The 19576-nt window shown below is 40.2% G+C and overlaps 1 protein-coding gene across 1 annotated transcript in view; it reads right to left on the bottom strand.

The window, feature by feature from the left end:
• The window catches only part of stk10 (serine/threonine kinase 10), a 47431-nt gene that overhangs the window by 21713 nt on the left and 6142 nt on the right, over nt 1-19576 (bottom strand). The window contains exons 2-6 of the mRNA XM_038708750.1: nt 11532-11696; nt 4994-5042; nt 4116-4265; nt 1712-1784; nt 19-213 (exon numbers count right to left, since the gene is read on the bottom strand). Coding sequence (XP_038564678.1) covers nt 19-213; nt 1712-1784; nt 4116-4265; nt 4994-5042; nt 11532-11696 — 632 coding nt within the window. The remainder of the gene's footprint in view (nt 1-18; nt 214-1711; nt 1785-4115; nt 4266-4993; nt 5043-11531; nt 11697-19576) is intronic.

Below are 19576 nucleotides of genomic sequence, written 5' to 3'. Positions count from 1 at the left end.
TTTTCAATGCAAGCTCACCATTTGTGTGGCTGCTCCAGGGTGGGAGGCTCCGACTTGGTGATCTTCAGCAGCACCCTCATGGGGTTGAGCTCATGGTGCGGGGGTTCAATCTGGGCTAGCTCGATCAGAGTGATTCCCAGAGACCAGATATCAGCCTTGTAGTCATATGGGGCATCCTTCATTGTCTCACACATAACCACCTCTGGGGCCATCCTGAGAAAACCAAAGGTGCAATATTTATAGGGATCAGTACGCATGAGAGACACTGAATCCTCAGTTCAAATCTTGAATGCTAACAAGTCAAGGCACATGAACATTAAAACATGCTTTATAGGGATAGTCAAACTGTAGAGTAGAGAGCATCTCCCTGCTCATGCCATTTAGTATATTATTAACGTTTGTGTGTAAATGTTTGAATGTATGGAATTTGCATTATTTAACCTGTCTGGGATATGGTTGTGAAATGGGCTTGAACGTGTGTAGCAACTGTTTACAAGAAAAAGATCTTTAAAGGTGAAGCATACTTAACATTTGTTTTCAATAAAAAAGACAAATGAATGATATCGCCTCCCACGATAGTCCTAAAATGACCATATGGGATAAATAAACTTCAGTTCTCACATGTCCGAAATCAATGCAGGAATGCTATAATTTTTGGTCATTTTAGGGACAACTTTATGACATATTGATTGGCTCCTAAATAAAATAAAAAATTAATCTAATCATCAAGTGGCAGAGCTAATAACTAACTTAATTTGTAAAGAGTTTAACAATGACATGTTAAAAAAATCTGGCTTTACCAAATCAACACTAGTCATAGAGAAAGCAGTCCCAACATGATTAAACAGCTTCTGATACCATAAAAATACACCTGCTGTATTTACAGTTATCTCGGAGCAGTGGCAGCAAGTGACTAACTAATGATTACTGATGACGAGTGTTTTCTTTTTTCTCTTACTCACTATTGTGTCAACATCAAGCACACTTCTCCAGTCAGCACGTTTGTGGACAAACTGCATAATGGCTCTCATAAGCCGCAGCTCCTAGATTTAATAAAGTGCAAAGGAACAAAGGTTTGCCTCGGGTTTCTTGTTGACTTGGCTAATCGGTGCAATCAGGGGAAAGGTATATGCCAAAACTGATCAGGACTAATCAGAGCTGGGAGGGTATTCCTGATGGATGATAATCTGTTCTCCAGTAGTCAATGGTTAACTGGCTCCAACCATATTCACTGTGGATAACAGTATGGAACAAGGTTCACTGTAGAGGCTTCCAAGGGAACCTTTCCAGTTTGTTCAGGTATTGAGGAGAGAAGAGCACTGTCAGGTTTAAAGCACTGAGTTATTGATGTGCTGGGTTGAGGGTGTGTATACACAATATCATGAAATGTGTTCTCAGCAAGCAATAACCCACAGTTTATATAGCTCATATAGGGGCGGTTGTCTACAGTCCGAGAATTTGCTATATGGTTTCTACCAAGGTAAGTAATAGCTCATGCTGTATCAATACATTGCAGGCAATGTTCCTAATCAGTGATCAGGACTGTTTTATACTGGATTTATAAGATGTTTCATCAATGTGATGAAATACCTCAATTTTCTGGGGATTTAATTCACTGTATAAAATAAAACAGGCAGTCCCATCCGCAAATTGTTGTCTTTAAATGTAAATCTTTAGCTGGTGCTCTGAGGTACAGTGATGTCTTACTCACCAGTATGGCGTTCCAATGAAAGAATCTCTTCTTTGTAAGGTTTTGGTGTTTTTTGCAGATACTCCAAAATCAGCTACAAGAATGAGAAGGACAAAACAATTACAAAAAAAAAAAGATGAAATAAGTTGAAAGAAGAAGCACTTTTCCGTAAGGGGCAGTGAAGCCAGTTAGAAAACTTTTGTCATTTATATCCCCCTTGAAGTAGCTTGTAAAGCTGTAACGACATTGTGATGGGCAGAGACACCAGAATTTAAAGCACTCCTGTTTCCCAAACAAGCTGCCCCCATTTCCTGACATGACCCTCAGATTACAGGGGTGTCATTTTCACTTTGGCTGAACACGATTTTCTCTGAAAGTAGGAATATTACGTGTGGCTTGCCCAGGGTTGTGAAGTGTTTGGCAGAGGCCTGAGGATTTTACTCACAAGGCAGCAGGCTGACTGCTTCAATTACAAACTGGCATGTTCTATTACGGGGACTTAAGTGACCGTCTTGGTTTTGCAGACTACAATTCAAATATCTTTGACTTCCCAGTCAAACATATCATTTGGACTTCTGCAGTCTAAGCTTGAAAGGATTTTTTGCTTTCTACAAAGACAATAAACAGTATCACTGATTTTATTGTACATCAAATAGGAGTTTACGCATCAATTTCAATCAAATCTGGTAACTTATTCTGGTAAAATCATACCAACAGCAGTATGAACTCAGAGGTCAAATATACTACAACATTGTACATACAGCACATTCTGGCTAAGCGGTTCCTTCCCCTCACATCCGCTGTATCACTGGGTTTAACCTACCTCTTTTCCCTCAAAGAATCACCAAGGGTGTCTCTCAAGAAGCATTATTATGATTTTCCCCAATATTTCTACGCTAACACACCTAAAGGCTCCCGTAATACACCACAGCATCAGGAATGTCACAATTGGACAGAGATCAACAGTCGCTACAGAGTTGTGTGCTACATGGATGAACATAATGTTTACTGCCATGTACCATAGGTGAATATAGAACGCATTTAGCTGACCTCAAAGATGGTTAATTGCTGCCTTCTTTGAATTAACAACTGGTTACATAAGTTTGGAGACTGTAAATGAGTCAGTGTTATGACTTAATGAGGTTATAGAGGCAACTCCCAGTGATTATATTTAACTGTGGTGTCTCAGGGAAGAATGTAAGGCAAAGGAAAAGGACTTGAACAAGAAGTACAGGTCCAGCTCACTGAGCACGGTGGCTGACGACATGTGTCATTTGAAATTAAAAAAAGAGAGAGAGGGAAATTGTAATAAAACTAATGACCAATAAACCATTTGGAATCAAATAAAGCTAAAGCACAAAATATGCACCCAAATACAATACAAGGTTTAGTGTCCAAGGATCCCAATATCAGGCAGCCATTTAGAGAGAAAAATCAGCACTTCCTTAACTGGCACTACGCTTTAATCCAAAACATACTGGTGATTGGGTTGAATCCACAACATCAGGTGTGCAATGTCAAGAATGTGGAGAACTCTTCAAAAGCCACAAAATGAAAATATGGAAAACTTCTGAGAATGCAGTTTCCCCCCACATAGTGCTCACAGGACGGGTACAGGGCCTATAACTGGGTGTGCATGTGTGATAGCATAAGAGATGGGAATATGGAGTTTATCTGAGAATTAGTTCCACTTGCATCACTTTGGCAGTGGTTTTCTCTGTGAATGATGGGATATAAAGAGAGATCCAACCCACAAGTTTAAAATATGATATTTTCTGCAATAATCTACTGAATTCCTACTTTCTGGTGAAATTTCATTGCCCTTAGGTTTTACATTCAGTGCATGTACTCACCCTATATACCAACAGACTTACAGCAGTGTCTTGTCTTTCTTCTACATATATTTATTTCTAATTGTAGATTTGCTGATTCAACAGATTTATAAAATCATCCCTTCCTTTGTGACAGGATGTTTCCAAGGAAAGTGTAATACTTCCCACTTTGTTCTTTGAACAGCATATATAAACACAAAAAAACACAAAAAAACACAAAACTTTATTATAACCGCCTGTCAGGACCTCAACATTTCTCAAGGTATGGATAAATTTGTGCACCACACCGCAAAATTTTCCAACAACTATAACACAACATTTTGAATTGTCTCCACAAATACAAGAGAAATGTTGTGATTCTGGAAGTTAATTCCAAATGAGGATACCCTCAGAACATACTGTATTGCATTTGTCAGATTGTGTACACCTACTTGTGTGAGCATGGACAAAACGGCACTTGGACACTATGATGCAGACACAATGAATAAAATTTTGCTTTCCAGAAATGCTAAGAGTTAAATGTCAACTTTGCACAAGCACAACAAGGACCTCAAACTAGCCATATTCTAAAGTATAAATATCTAAATCCTCACCCAGTTTGATGTCCCCATCCAGCATGAGAAGGATGTTACCGGCCTTCAGGTCTCTGTGGATGATCTTCATGCTGTGGAGGTAGACCAGAGCTTCTAGCATCTGTCGACAAACCACCTTAATCTGTGGCTCCGTCAGCCCGCGATCCAACTCTGATAAGGGCAGGAGACAGGAGAGGTGAAATACGCGGTAGGGGAGAGGGGTGAGAACCAGAGCCGAATGGAAGTGTCAGTTGCGAAAGCAAGCTAAAAGGGGTTCAAAATCCATTTGTGCACATCTTGCACATTCTATATTTAGTGAACATACAATCACGATCGAGTGTGTGAACTCCACGAAAGAAAACAGCAGAAGATAAAGGCGTGATATATCAATGGAGTCCCTAAGATAGTGCTGCTGGATAAGTAATCCAAGATCAGAAAAGCCATCACACATTCAAGCTAGTCCTGGCCAGCAGACTTTATTCTACCGTGTCTGTGTTTGGTTAGTCGCAGTGAGGGTACAGACAGTTATGAGGATGTGGATTACCCAATAAAAACAGAACAGGGGGGTTTCCCACAACGGAGGACTCCACTAAGTCTGAATGCTTTCTAGAGCATTCAAGGCCAGACTACTGAAGCTGCAGTGATCATGTTCAAAACAAATAAACAGTAATGTGATGAATGCTGGTTTACTAGATATTTCCTGGAGCTTTAAAACAATAGCATGGATTGGCCAAAAGTCTTTGATCTTTTATCATGCCTCCACGCTTCCTTAAAGACACCGCTGAAGGGACAGGTGTAGTCACAGCACTGCCGCAGGTGTGGAACTTGACTCTCGTGACACGGAAGAAAGCTGGAGTGCTTATAAAAGAGAGCAAATAGAAAGAGAGAGAGAGGCCTACCTAGCATTGTGGCATCCACAGCACCTCCAGGGCAGAACTCGATCATGATCTAGTGAATGAAGGGGTGAAAGGGTGAGGTTAAATGTGATCCAGCTTTATGAATATACTGTATAAACGTACAACTGGCAGCTGTAATCTCCCTTTTCAGGGATTTATATGTAGCAACAGGAAGAACAGATCACTTTTCATGACATGGGAATCTTTTAAATATTTTCATATGTTGTTATTCTGACATAGCTGAACTCATGGTTTTAAAATACTGTGAATGAATCATATTCAATTATCTGGCTAGAATCAGTCAGCACTGATGGCCCATAAAGGTTTGGCACTTGAACCTGAGAGTAATTTAGGAACACCTTAAATGAAGTGTGGCAGTAAAACTAGCTTAACTAATTAATAACATACACATAACACTCCAATGACGAAGAGCAGTAAAAGTAAAAACATCAAATTAGTAGTGCAATATTGAAAGTCACTACTATCCACACTACCAGCCAAAGAGTAAAACAGTGTATTTTTGGAAAAAAGCACACCAAACCAAAGATGTATTTTATAAGGAGATTTGATTTATTGTAAAATATTCTTAACACCAGCAGAGTTTGAAATGAAATTTCTTTTATCAACTAAATGATGAAAAAACTGTCAGCACTTATGTTGTATATCAATCAGTGGCTTTTCAGTGGATAGTAGTATGCAAATCCCCATCATCTGATTCTGGGATTTTCAAGTCTAGGAAATTGATTTCCTTTTTGCTATATGCCAACGACAGTTTCAGGCTTGTTTCTGTATTATTCTTATATTTAGGAAATTTAAGTACTACATGTTTGACACTCTTTGACATAAGTACTAGAATACACACCCTTTGCAAAGTGGATAGCTGGATTCAGACTGGAGTGTGTGATAAACTGTCAGGCTGTAACACACTTCCTGGGACACCCTGCCAAATATATAATACCAGTTCAGCAGGGAAGTAAAAACACAGGAGAGAAAAATGAGTCTGAGAACACACTCCCTAAATGGTGTCTTGTTGGCCAAAAGCAACTTCCAGCAATCACCTTTCATTTCCTCTCCTTACATAGTCAGCCACTCTAACTGACACACACACACAAAAAAAAAATCAAAATGTTTCATTAGAGTAAAGTTAAAAGAAAATAAAAACGCTGTAGGATTTCATAACAATCCTACGCAGAACAGGCAGCTGTGTTCACGAAACTGTGTGACATTGTGTGTTAGTACATTACATTGGCTGACAACATGTTTAATTGCTGATGATCTTTTGATTCCTAATGGTCAAAGATCAACCCTAGGGGGGTGCAGCATACCTGCTATGTGATGTCATTCCTATTTAACCATTGTGTCCTGCTTGCTATGACAACACTGTCAAAGCATCAACCTGGCACTGGACAGGGTGTGGAGTTTCAATCCATACAAAGCCAATATGAAGAATTACAAGAGAAGTACAAAAGGCATGGACATGAATGCAATAAAAAAATGCATACTTGTGCACACACGCAGTCGCATGAAAGCACACACACGCACACACCACTTTGTGGAATATGAAGAACACTGGCCAACTTTTGTATTGGAACTGAATTTTTTTTTCTTGCTGTGATCCAGAATATGGTCCAGGTTTCTGTTAAGGTTGTGGACTTTTGTGGAGATTTGAACTGAGATAAGGAATCATGGGTTTTGTGTTGAGCAATGCACAGGTGAACTGTGTTTCTTGTTATCTGCTGGAACCTGATAATATTATATTATTTCATGTCATGACTTGACTCTCTTTCTGTGAAATTATTATACGTGATAATTTACAGGGGATTCCTATCAAGATTGTTCGTTTGTGTTTTTCTGTTTAAAAAAAATAGCTATCAGCTGATACATCGTTATTGGATTTCAGCATCTGCCTCAAAAGTCCATTATCAGTCAGGATTTAGTTCATATTACTAAATTGGTCCAATATATGTAGTATTTTTGCAGAAGTTGAAATATATTTTGTTAAAATGTGTTTTCAACTGTATCTCCATGCAGAGCTGATTAAAATCAGATAAAAGTATAATCCATTTTGAAAGCACACCCCATTTACACCCCACTACGGAGGGAAGTTTATTATACATTTCAGTACAAACCACTTCCGTAGTACTGCTCTCCGCGAACCAAACAGATTTTTCAGATTTCTTTTCTGTTTAAAACCCCCTCTCTGAAGTAAATGAACTTCCCTGCAGTAGTAACACACTGTAACACCCAACCGAAACAGCTGTACATTACACTACTGTGTCAGACTGGTTTGTGTTATCGTCTGTGCAGCCAGATCTGCTCACCCTGCCTGAAAGAAATCCACATGACGTATTGTGCTGTGGTGAAAAATGTGCCCTGACTGGTCAAGCCACATGCATAGCATAACTGCTATGGGCTGAACATGCATGCAGACACAAGCATTCTCTATCTTACACATACACAAAAATCAACCAAACAGTGCATCACATGCCACCTATGTGGAGAAGCCAGCATTTCAGTTTTAATAATAGATAATAGAACTATCGACCTACTAATCAAAGTTAGTGTATTGATTTTTTACTCCAAAGAGATTAATCTGATTTAAACAGAATCCCTAGACTAAGCCAAGCTGGTGCTGTGCAATGTCTTACAATAAATAATGTCTCTATTTTTGAGTGTCTTTCTTTCTTTTGAGTCAAGCGGAACTAAATTGGACGCAGTCTACAGAATCCAAAAAGCTTTAAATTAAATGAGGCAAGACCCGCTGACATTGCAGTCTTCCAAGAATTCACAGCTCTGTACTTTCACAATGATTTCCCACCTCATTTTGTCACAAGTCTAAAGAACACAAAAGGCTATTTGCCAAAAAAAAAAAAAAAAAAAAACTGCAATCCCGAATAAAGAAAGAAATACGACCATATAAAACCTGAATCACACAGGGAGACACTGTTATACTTTGTCACTCTATGAACATGACTAAAGCTTCAGTGATCTATGTACATAAGGTGGTGCCAACAAAGACAACACACTGCTATCGATTTGCTTTCCAGTTTCATCAAAAATCTCTCTAGCAACTACAACTAGTGCCATTATGTAGACCTCACTGTATGTAAATATATAACCAGACAATGAAAAAAATATTGCCCCTTCCCTAGTTTGAGAACCACTGGCAGAGTTAGTGTGGGTGCGGCCAACCCAGGGCCCTGGCTGGGTAGTTGGCCCCCTTATGTGGACTGTGCAGTTTACACTAGTTGATAGTAGGCAATAGTTTCCCAGTTCTCCTCAAATGAAACAGTCCCTTCACTCGTGGTAAACCACTACAAGAATAGCAATTACCAACAAAAATCACTATTCTAAGACATTTTAAAAAACATAAATCTTAAAGTAAAATTTGTATTTCAAACAAATGGCAAACTTATTAGCCAATTGTAACAAACTCCATTCACCCTCATGCATCATGGGAATTCTGAGGGACAGACATAGGCTACTATGCATTTCCCAGGAGTAACACAAGCTGCGTGTGCACTGCATTTTAGTTCCAGTGTCAACTTCCACTGGAAGCGGAGCATGTAGCCTGCGCCACCTAAATCACTTGTTTTTAATATGTCCTTTTGTTCTTCTACTAAATTCTTCAAAGTTCTATGCGGCTCGCTTTCCTTCATCATCTTGACGGGTGCATCTAGCAACTACCACAGGAAGCATTTCAGAATAAGAGCGTTTTGCCTGCCAGATTTTGCTGACATGTTTAGATTTTGTGATTAGTGCTTGCTTTTTGTGCTTCTATTAGGAATAATCAGGCTACGTAGTTATATTATTGCTTTTTTTGTCCGTTTTAACTGTGTTTATTGTTAACATATGATCGGGAGTCTGTACAGGGTATTTTATTTTGAAAATTGACCGGATTCCATGCCGTTTCTGTGTCTGACTTCCAGAAGCAGAAACGCTTCTGGGACGCACTGCAGCGCTTCACAAACATTTACTAGAATGGCTGCGATAAGCTCTGGCAGCAGTAGTCGTCCGGGGTCAGGTAGCCTAAACTTGGTTTAAATGACTTGGTAGCAGGTTGGCCCCATGATGACACTCCGCCCCCACTGTGCTGAGAGTCTAGCTCTGGCCCCACAATGGGCTAAACCACAGGATCTTATCTTTAATGCAGAAGGTGTTGATATTCTTAATTTTGTTGTAGAAAAGCTGTAGTCATTTCTGATATTATATCCTTATCGTATGTTCTGATGGATATTTGCTTTGCAAAACCATTGTGGTACTATGCCTCTTCATTATATATTAATATATAAAAAACTTCACACCTTAAGATCATAGGAGGCAAGTGAGACAATGCGTTTCTTTGTCATTTGGGTAAACCAATCCATTAGACGGGCTTAACTATGCTTCTAAATGAAGTGTGTACATTCTCTTGTGTTTATAGCTTTTTTTCCCTTCTTTTAAAAAAAAAAATCTGTTTCACTGTTCTCCTCCCTTCTCTGTGTTCGTTCTTCTCAGTGTGCTGATGTCAGCAGTCCCGTCCCCATGTTAAAGGCCCTCTTTTTCTCACGCTGTGGGCCTGGCTGCCCTGTTAGCCTCAAGACCAGATTGTTCCTAAAAGGGAACAAACAGCCCTTCTCTCACTGTCTGACTGTCTCTTTCTTTATTCCTCTATCCCTCTCTTACTCAGTAGAAAGCAGAACGGGTGGGTCGGTACTGGAATGCATCATCTCACCTCTGCCCAGTCCACCCAACCGGAGGTTACTGACCAGCCACTGGGCTACTTGTTGAGATCCTGAAGCAAACGCACATATTCATAGCAATGAGGTGCAGAGCTTGTTCACTTTGTCTTGTTGTACATAATTATGCTACTGCTGTTTGGATGCTCATGTCCATTTTGACGGTGCATTTTTATACAAACTGAGAAAATCCTGGTTGCTCTTTAAATACAGATTATTAAAGAGATTGACAGGAAATATGTTTAAGATCTAAAATAAGAGAATAGTTCGTGAACACAGCTTGGACGTGAGAAAGCTGACAGCTAATAGCATCACTTGCACACAGGAAGAATGTGGTTAAATGCTGCAGGGGGGGTGTTTGTACATGAAGTCAAAACCCATTTTTTATACCATTTATAATAAGCTTATTTTCTACAATAGCCATACAATGCATTTACATCGAGACATAATCTCTTTCTATAGCAGTTTTTATTGTTAGTGGCGGAGTCCGCCATTGCTGCACAAGGTAACAAACCAAACTGGGTATGGACTATGCACATCATGAAATCTGATTACGGTTGCAATTATTGACTGGGCTCTTTTTTAAAACAATGGGCGTCTCTTTGGCTGAGTTGTAAACAAACCAGTCTTTCTGTTCTTCTGTTCCATTTCTGACAAAGTAGCTGCTAAATGAGTGTTTGCTGTACCACGGGTGTTGCCAAATCAACCAGGACTGAAATCTGTTTTTTTTTTTAAACAACTGAAGACAAAAAACACTGGAAAACATGAATGAATTTCCTTTTTTAAATACATTTCTGTATAAAAACATACACCTTAAATTTAAACTCTTAAATCTTTTGTTTATAACAACTTCACAAGTAGAGTTACAACTATCTTTAGTCTTAATGCTGCCTTGTAATTCCTCAGATACTCAAGGCCATGCCCCTTGCATGAGGTCACTTTTATTTTTCTTGGCCAGATAGACTGGGAGATTACAGAGGGAGTTGAAAAGTTTACACTTGACCCAGTGAGCGAGTGTGGAGAGGAAAAATAACTCAAGAGCAGAAAACACTGAACTGAAATCTTCGTTCCTGCGGAATATCAGGGTGAGGAGTGGGTCATTTCTGATGCGTTATATCACCCTGGGGGTCTTGTGTCATCCCCATTTAGGCAATTCAATTTTCCTTTTTTCTTCCCCAACAAAGCTTTCATATGTAGGAGAAATATACTCTAGATGAGATATTGTTGCAATAAAAATAACAAGGCAGTCACAGATTGAAATGGAACATCCCATGATCCTGCCAACATATATGGTTGAAAGGTCTGTTTTTGCACTCCCCCCGCTGATCGCTCAGGTTTGTGTGCTGTGGCTGTTTGGAAAGGTTGCAAAGAAAACTTGATGGACAGACACAGAAACTCCTCAATGCAGTGAAAACAGTACATCTTGTGAGGAGGGTAACAGTGTAGATACCAGATAAGGTCCCTTTGAAAGCAGTCTAATACAACAGCAGTCCTGACCACAGTGTTCCCATGTAGCCGCATACTGGCAGTTCATTTAAATAAACTGTGCGAGATCTGGACCAAATCTGTAATAATATTCTTTGGCTGTATGTAGGTGTGTGACAAGATCGTGCCACGAGATCTCGCAAGATTAAAATGTGACCATATTTCTAATCAGTTCAAGTGCTAAAATGTTCAGACAGTGATATGGCTATATTTTTTAATGGCGGACTTGCTTAATAGTGTTAGGTTAAGGAAAAATGAAACAGGAAGAGAGGGGAGTTGACAAGTCTGTGGTTTACACTTGAAGCTGGTTGTCTTAACCAGATGTGTGTTTGACCTACCCACAGTTTGTTCTCATGGTAAAATGCATCAAGCAGCTTGACAATGTAGCGGTGGTCACATTTAGCCAGGATGTCTATCTCAACGATGTAGTCCTCCAGCTCGTCCTCACTTTTCGTCTCGATCTGCTTGGCTGCAGCCAGAGCTCCTGTCTCTTTGTTTCTGGCCTGACAGACAAAGAAACAGAACATTAAATTCAAAATGCATGAGTAATGGCAGGCCTGTTTGATAGATTCTTGCATTTCACTTCCCTTTCATTTAGGCCAAAACCCTTTCACAGCAAAAATAAATAAGGACATTTCTTTCTGTGCAACTAATCCTATGAACTCCAGACTTTCACTTCTCCAAAGAAAGGATTTTGTATCACTCCACAGAAAACATGAATAGTATGGAGAGAGACAGGGTGTGGCTGTGTGATAAAAAAGACCATTTCTGCCCATGTTTTTTGTTATATGCCAGACTAAAAGGTGGAAAACATCAAAATGAAACTGACAATATCAGTCTACATACACACATCCAATGCTAAGATTCTACCAGATGCTAAATTCCAAGTTTGCCTCAAAGACCAGTTTATTCTTCTTCTTGCATCACTCTGCCGGCCGGACTACTCTTCTCCAGTTGTAGCAGAAGGAAATCCGAAACATCAAGAAACACATGATGTCTGTGAAGGTTCTCAGTCATCCAGATCATAGTTATCCAACGTCTTCTAGTATCTTCAACCAAGTCCAGTTGCCCTTGAACTCAACCTTCATTGCATATCAAGAAATGCAAGACAGAAATTAAAATGTTGACCGACTAACATTTAGACACAAAACAGGGGATGAAACTGCACACCCTCCCTGGGCAACTGGCCAAAGTGTCAGTGTGGCTAAACTAAGACACATGCAGAGTGTGCGTCACACACACACACGGACAAGACACAGATGTCCTACTACATCTGAGTAATAAGGGAAGCAAATGTAAACATGAGCAGAAAGCATCAAAACACCCTTTGAGTGTGACTCAAAGTGAAGCACAAAGCGCCAAACAGGTGACGTTCATCCTTGTGTAACAGACAGAATGATGTGAATGCTGAGTGATGGGATTTTGTGGGCCAACATGACATTAATGTGCGCCTGCAGACAAAACCACAAGATCAGTGCTGTAATTGCAAGATCACGACCGGAGACAAGCCGAGACTTAAAATAGAGTCGAAAAACAGAGGTAAATGGTGGTGAGGTGATCCATCCTGCACCATTGTTAAAAAACCTCCAACACTGTCAGATCAAATGATTGGACATCAAGACAACTGCACACAAAAAAAATACTCAATTTACATTTTTCTTAGACATACAAAAGCTAGAAACACCTGAAGCATAATACAACAGGTTGTCAATGATCAAGAAGAACATGTGTGGTTGGTGCATGAGAACATTTTGTCAGGACGCCAATATGTCATGGTGATACCACAGGAGTATTTCTGTGTGCACGTACGTGTGCACATGTCCACCCAGTGACCTGTAGAAACACGACAGACTAAACAGCCTGGCGGAGTCTGAATGTGATCCACCCTCCATGCTTTACAGCGGCTATGGGAAAACATCTGAATAAACAGGACAGGCTCACAGCAAAACACACTCACTTTAACTCACAGTTCACCACAGCTATGTGTATATGTGTGAGTTAGCGTTTGGCAAACAGAGCTCCGGAGAAGCCAAACTGCCCCCCATCAGGGCAACCCACAGTGTGAGTCAACAGGATGTCTCCTCCTACCGTCAATCCATCAGTCTGTTAGTTAACAAGCCACGGCAGTAAACACAGAGACACCAGACACTTTCACTCCTCTGCTAACAACTCGGCTCTCTGCTGTTTGCTTCCCTCCCGCACCAGCACTTTCAGCCTCCACAAACTGGGGTCTGAAAAGTTCTATAATTTCTTTGATACATGGCACCAGTTTTGCAAACCAGTTTAAATATCTTGAAATGTATGAAACTTTTCACTGGGAGATATTTCATGTCATGGTATCAGACATGCACACAATGTAGACTACAATTCTTTAAAGAATGGGTAACACGGAGCAACATACACACACACACACACACACACACACACACACACACACACACACACAGAGTATAGCTGAACGCTTGAAAGTTTTTATCTTGTCCCTAGCCATCCTGTTGCAGAAAAAGAGACAACATAAAAGTATGCAAACCTATAGACACAACAAGAGAGATAATCTCCAGCTCTACAGTAGCAAACAGGATACCATTAGGCAACTTTATCACAAGGCAAAATTTGTGAATGCTTGCAACGCACTTTTGGTGACAAGAGTTAGTGTTTAGGGTCATGATTTCCTCCTCTCGTCTCTCATGTGTCAGATTTACAGACCGATAGAATGATGGCTGACATATCTGAACAAGTAGAGTATTGTAATGTTGCATCTGGGGGTTTAGATCACCATATTTTCAAGTTGAACACTGGTCTTAGAAAAGATATGAGAGATAGGAACACACACACACACAGCTGAGGAATGCACCTCTGGCCTTCAGATGGTCAGGGGTTGAGTGGACAAAGAAGGTAGACTGAGAGAAGTGAGCCACATGCATTTACATCAATGAGGGTCCAAGAGTATAGTATGCAAAAGTGCGTGTTTGTTTACCAACTGTATATGCTCCACAGAGAGGAAATGACACTGAAACACCTCATTGCGTCTTACGTGGGAGCCTAACTTCCCACAAGGTAGCGTGACATCAATGCGCAAGTACGTCTAGACGTTTATGCGAGATGACGGAATAATTGCAGGAGGAGGAATCATCCTGCTCAACGCGCTTTAATCTCGACTGGCTTCAAAAGACCATCAACAGCCTCTCCCATCAGAAACAAATTCCTGTCTGATTGACTGACATCTTTATTTATCTGTTGTGTCAGATTAGCGGCATTTAAGGTTCACTTCAATACTCTGCAATTGTTGTTTGTTTAGAGTCTGCTGCCGACCCTACGTCACATCCTGATTTATAGTCCCCTCCAAAAGTATTGGAACAGAAAGCAAATTCCTTTGTTTCTGTTATTCACTGAAGACATTTGGGTTTAAGATCAAAAGATGAGTATGAGACAAGAGTTCAGAATTTCAGCTTTTATTTCCTGGTATTCACATCTAGATGTGTTAAACAACTTAGGACATATCACCGTTTGTATTAGACCACAACATTCTTAAGTGAGCAAAAGTAATGGAACAAATAATCTTCAAGCAAATAACATTTAATATTTGGTGGCATAACCCTTGCTTGCAATAACTGCCTAAAGCCTGCTACCCATCAACATCACCAAACTGTTGCATTCTTCATTTGTTATGCTATTCCAGGCTTTTACCGCAGCTTCTTTCAGTTCTTGTTTGTTTCGGAGTGTTTCTCCCTTCAGTCTTCTCTTAAGGAGGTGAAATGCAGCTCTACTGGGTTAAGGTCAAGTGATTGACTTGGCCAGTCTAAAACCTTCCACTTTTTCACCCCTGATGAAGTCCTTTGTTTTGTTGGCAGTGTGCTTTGGGTCACTGTCCTGCTGCATGATAAACTTCCTCCCGATTAGTTTCAATGCATTTCTCCGTAAATTGGTAGACAAAATGTTTCTGTACACTTCTGAATTCATTCTGCTGCTACCATCAACAATAAATATTAATGACCCCAAGCCATGACATTACCTCCACCATGCTTCCAGCAGTTCCTTTCTTTCTCCACACTTTGGCCTTTCCATCACTTTGGTAGAAATTAATCTTGGTCTCATCAGTCCATAAGATTGTGTTCCAGAATTTGTGGCTCATCTCTGTACTTCTTTGCAAATTTCAAACTGGCCTTCCGATTCTTACTGCTAATAAGTGGTTTGCATCTTGTGGTGTGGCCTCTAGATTTCTGCTCTCTGAGTCTTCTTCGAACAGTGGATTGTGATACCTTCACCCTGCACTGTGGAGGTCGTTGGTGATGTCACTTACTGATGTTTTGGGGGGTTTCTTCACAGCTCTCATAATATTTCTGTCATCAACTACGGTTTTCCTTGGCCGACCTGTTCGACGTCTGTTGTTCAGTACACCAGTAGTTTCTTTTTCAGGACATTCTGAATTGTTGTGCTAGCTATGCCCAATGTTTGTCCAATGGCTCTGGTCGATTTTCCTTCTTTTCTCAGCTTGACAATTCTCAGCTTGCTTTTCTCCCATAGACAGCTCTCTGGTCTTCATGTTGGTTTATCCTCTTTAACAGGAAATGCAGTCTTTATAGGTTTGAACCAAGGATGTAAACTTAGACTAGTCATGCAGAGCTATTTAATGTTTGAATAATCAACCTAAAAGGCAACACCTGGGCAACAAGAAACATCCGTCAGTCACATGTTCCAATAGTTTTGCTCACTTGAAAAATGAGTGAGTTCAAACAAAGGATGGCATGTCCTGAGTTGTTTAACATATCTAGATGTGAATACCAGGAAATGAGAACTGAAATTTTGAACTCTGTCTCATACTCATCTTTTGATCTTAAACCCAAATGTCTTCAGTGAACAAAAAAAACAAACTGTAGTATCTCCACCGTTCATGTGCCTATTGCATCTTGTAGCATTGTGCACAAGCAAAAGTCCCAAAAGAAAACTAGATACGGATTGAGGAGGATGCATCATTACAGCTATTATAGAAGTAGTAAAATATAAAGTTTTTGTTGTATCTCATACAACAGCAGCTTTCAACAAGACATGGGAGGGATATTGTGTTTTTTTGTGCTTTTAACATACTAGAATGCTATGATATTACTGCCACACAACCTGTCTGAGTAAAGCGGGAATTGTGCTTTTCCGGAGACAGATGTAAATGTCTCTGAAGGGTGTTACAGGTAAGCGTAGGTTGCAGAGGAATTAGCACACCCCTGCAAATGTCACACATCGTGGGAACCTGCGAGTCAAGCAAGTTGACTGGTTAATTCCAATAGCTCACTTTTCTCACAATTATAAATAAAAAAGTATAAATAAAAAACAACAGTATAATAAAGTCTCCTACATGTAACCCAGAGAAGCCGCTCCAAATTTAGAGGGATTACACATGGTGTTACCAGTTGGCCCAGGAGGCATCTACATCATTCGATTTGTTTACATGCGACAAAACAAAGACACAAAACAAAAAAAACAGAGACACCGGGAGTCAGAGTTCTACAGAAAACACTGTAAATGATTACATAATAACAGTTCACAACCACAGGACTGCAGAAGCAGGGATACAGTTAACTACATAGTGTAGCTTCTGTAGCCATCCCAGGAGAAAACAACGCTTCACTGCTTCTCACTATTCCTCCAGAGCAGAACAACAATCTTTGGCTTTGTTTGGGTCTTATTTCCATGGAGATCGAAAGGACTTGTTTCTGCTCAGTCTTGCAGCTCTGCTCACTAGATGCCTGCCTGGCCGTTTTCCTGTTCATTAGTGACTTGGCTTTCATGTAGGTTAAGTGCAAAATGGATTACCGAGAGGACCCAACCTGGCAGAAAAGCTGACACACTCACAATCTCTTCCACGGTTTGAACAAATTGCCTAAAAAACGACGATGAAAAGGTGCCACTGCACATTTCAAGCATCTGCAGATGTTTCATTTCTAATGTTTTAGCTTTAGGAAATGACTGCAGACCACATGTAAGTTTGCACATTGCAACAACATCCAAATAGGCACAATGGAAACAAATTAAGATTATAGGCTAGTTTTAGTGCTCAGCATTGCCTCACAAATCCTGTCAGAACACAAATGTTCCCAATTGACTGTACCAAAATAACAGTAGGAATCAATGATTTGTATGCAACATACTACACATTCCAACTTTTTGTTAAGTGTTTATCTGGTTTGATCCATCTCCTTCAGATTGATGTTTTTAATCTGACCTCTCCGAACCTCCTGCCTCATCAGTCACTGTCAGGCCACAATGTTCATCTATTGTCTCCCTCACCAAATTTGTCTGTCATCCCCGCTTGTACATCTCTCCTCGTCTCTCATGTATTTATTTCCATCTGTTTTCACTAACAGTCTGTCTGAAGGCCGCAATCCATGACCGTGAAGCACACCGGCTGCTGCTGCTGCTCGAGAAAAGCCTTAGAAAAAAGGCAAAGCTCTAAAAGCAGATGTTACTGAACCATGTGTTGATGTACAAATACACTGTACTGTACGCGCAAACTCACACACAAAAGTACATGCTCCCAGCCTTGTGTGTATCATTTAGTATTCAGACACACACTTTTATAAACAAAATCAAGCTGGCAATAATACCGTTTAAAACTGGGAGTGTTGACTGAGGCATTAATGATTTCTGTGGGAAAAAAAGTCCTTCAGCCTAAAAATAACTCTTTTAAAAAATCTATTTGTACCATAAGCTTCTTAACATTATTTCTTGTTTCTAAACACAATTTTTTAAATCTTTGTCCATTTAGAAAGTAGGCTGAATGGATGAGGAATAAGTAATGATAGCGTCAATGCACCAGATGCCCTCCTGTAACCAACAACAGAGAGAACTCTCCCTGGGGTCAGTCACCTCCAGGTTGAACGAACATGCCGCATTGCTGACGTTTATTCTGTGTTCTAGTCTCTACAAAAACACACATTGTGGACCTTTGACCGCCCCGACCGACCGAACCTGGAAGCCACCCCTCCTGTGAAGGCTCTCCCCATGTGTCTGTGAACAGGAATGTGGTTCTCAGCCACTCCATCATGACAGCAACTACTAAAACCTCACCTGACAGCAGACGCCTGTGGAAGTGATCATCTCTCATTCAGACAAACAAGGTGCACAAGCAAAGCATGTTAAACAGCTTCACGAAGGCTACTGATTTGTTTTAGAGTGTCTTTAAGTCTTGGTCTATTACAACTGTGTCAGAGAAGTGCCGTCCTGTGTACTCTCAGACAACATACACAGGAAATTAGGGGAAATGATTCAGTTAGTACAAGGCAGCCATTTGTGTAGCTTTCTTTTGGTATCCATTCATCCATCCCCAACTGCTTATCCGGGTTGGGTCGCAGGGGGAGCAGCTCTAGCAGAGGACCCCAAATCTCTCTTTCCTGAGCCACATTAACCAGCTATGACAGGGGGATCCCGAGGCGTTCCCAGGCCAATGTGGAGATATAGGCTGCGGTCAAGAAATCTTTTTTTGCTAAGGAAGGTTCCTACCTGAGTGAAGTGACCCTAAAGTATTGAAGAGGCAGCCATGATAACAGCTGGTTGAAATCTCCAAAAGCTAAGGAAAGGTGCTTCAATGCTTCCTTTCTTATGTCCTTTAGCTTGAGGTACACTGGACTATCCTTTACGAAAGGAAAAGAGATGATGCCGTCCCACAATTGCTGCAAAAACATTTAAAGCGACGCATAATAATAATTCTCAAACTCGAACAATAAAATCTATTGACCACATTTAGCAAAATCCTTGAAATACATGACGGACAGGAATGCCCGGAAATTTTTCTCTTTACCGGACTCATATATGATACTTGAATAAGACACTCACATTTCCTTCTTTCTTTTGTTTTGTTTTCTTCAGGCTTTGTTGTAATCTAATATATTTTATGTTTCAGGTTGTTGACGTTTTCCATAAAGTTCTGTATTTGAATTTTCTACAATAAAAAAAGCCTTTTCTCTCTTATGCCATAACTTGCCAATTTGCAAATGTTTTGAACTGTGAACAATAACTGAAACTCATTTGCGAGCTACATTACTAGTCTTGTAAAATGATCAAAGTGAGGCAGCTTCCTCCCAGCGGTTCTTTTGGTATACTAACTTTATTATGTAAAGCATGATCACCAATTTAGTCATAATCATTATTTTGCTAGATAATGTCAATTTGTATAAATTGAGAAAATTAAATTTATATTACTTACATTACTTGTAAACCAAACCTAGCACTCACAGCACTCGTTTATTAGAAGAAGGGCATATTCTTCCACAGCAAGGCTCATTTACTTCTATGTTTATGCCTCAAACTTGTTTTACAAGACATGCCACTCAGTTTCAACTGACATCCCTTCCACACTGGTGGCAACAAAGCAGGAATTCATGCATGTGCCTGG

Source organism: Micropterus salmoides, unplaced genomic scaffold (assembly GCF_014851395.1).
Source record: "Micropterus salmoides isolate LMB-PRFRI ecotype aquatic unplaced genomic scaffold, ASM1485139v1 Ms_hic_scaffold_9, whole genome shotgun sequence".
NCBI classification, from domain to species: Eukaryota; Metazoa; Chordata; class Actinopteri; order Centrarchiformes; family Centrarchidae; genus Micropterus; species Micropterus salmoides.
Note: the sequence above shows the minus strand (reverse complement) of the source record. Positions and strands in the feature narration are given on the sequence as shown.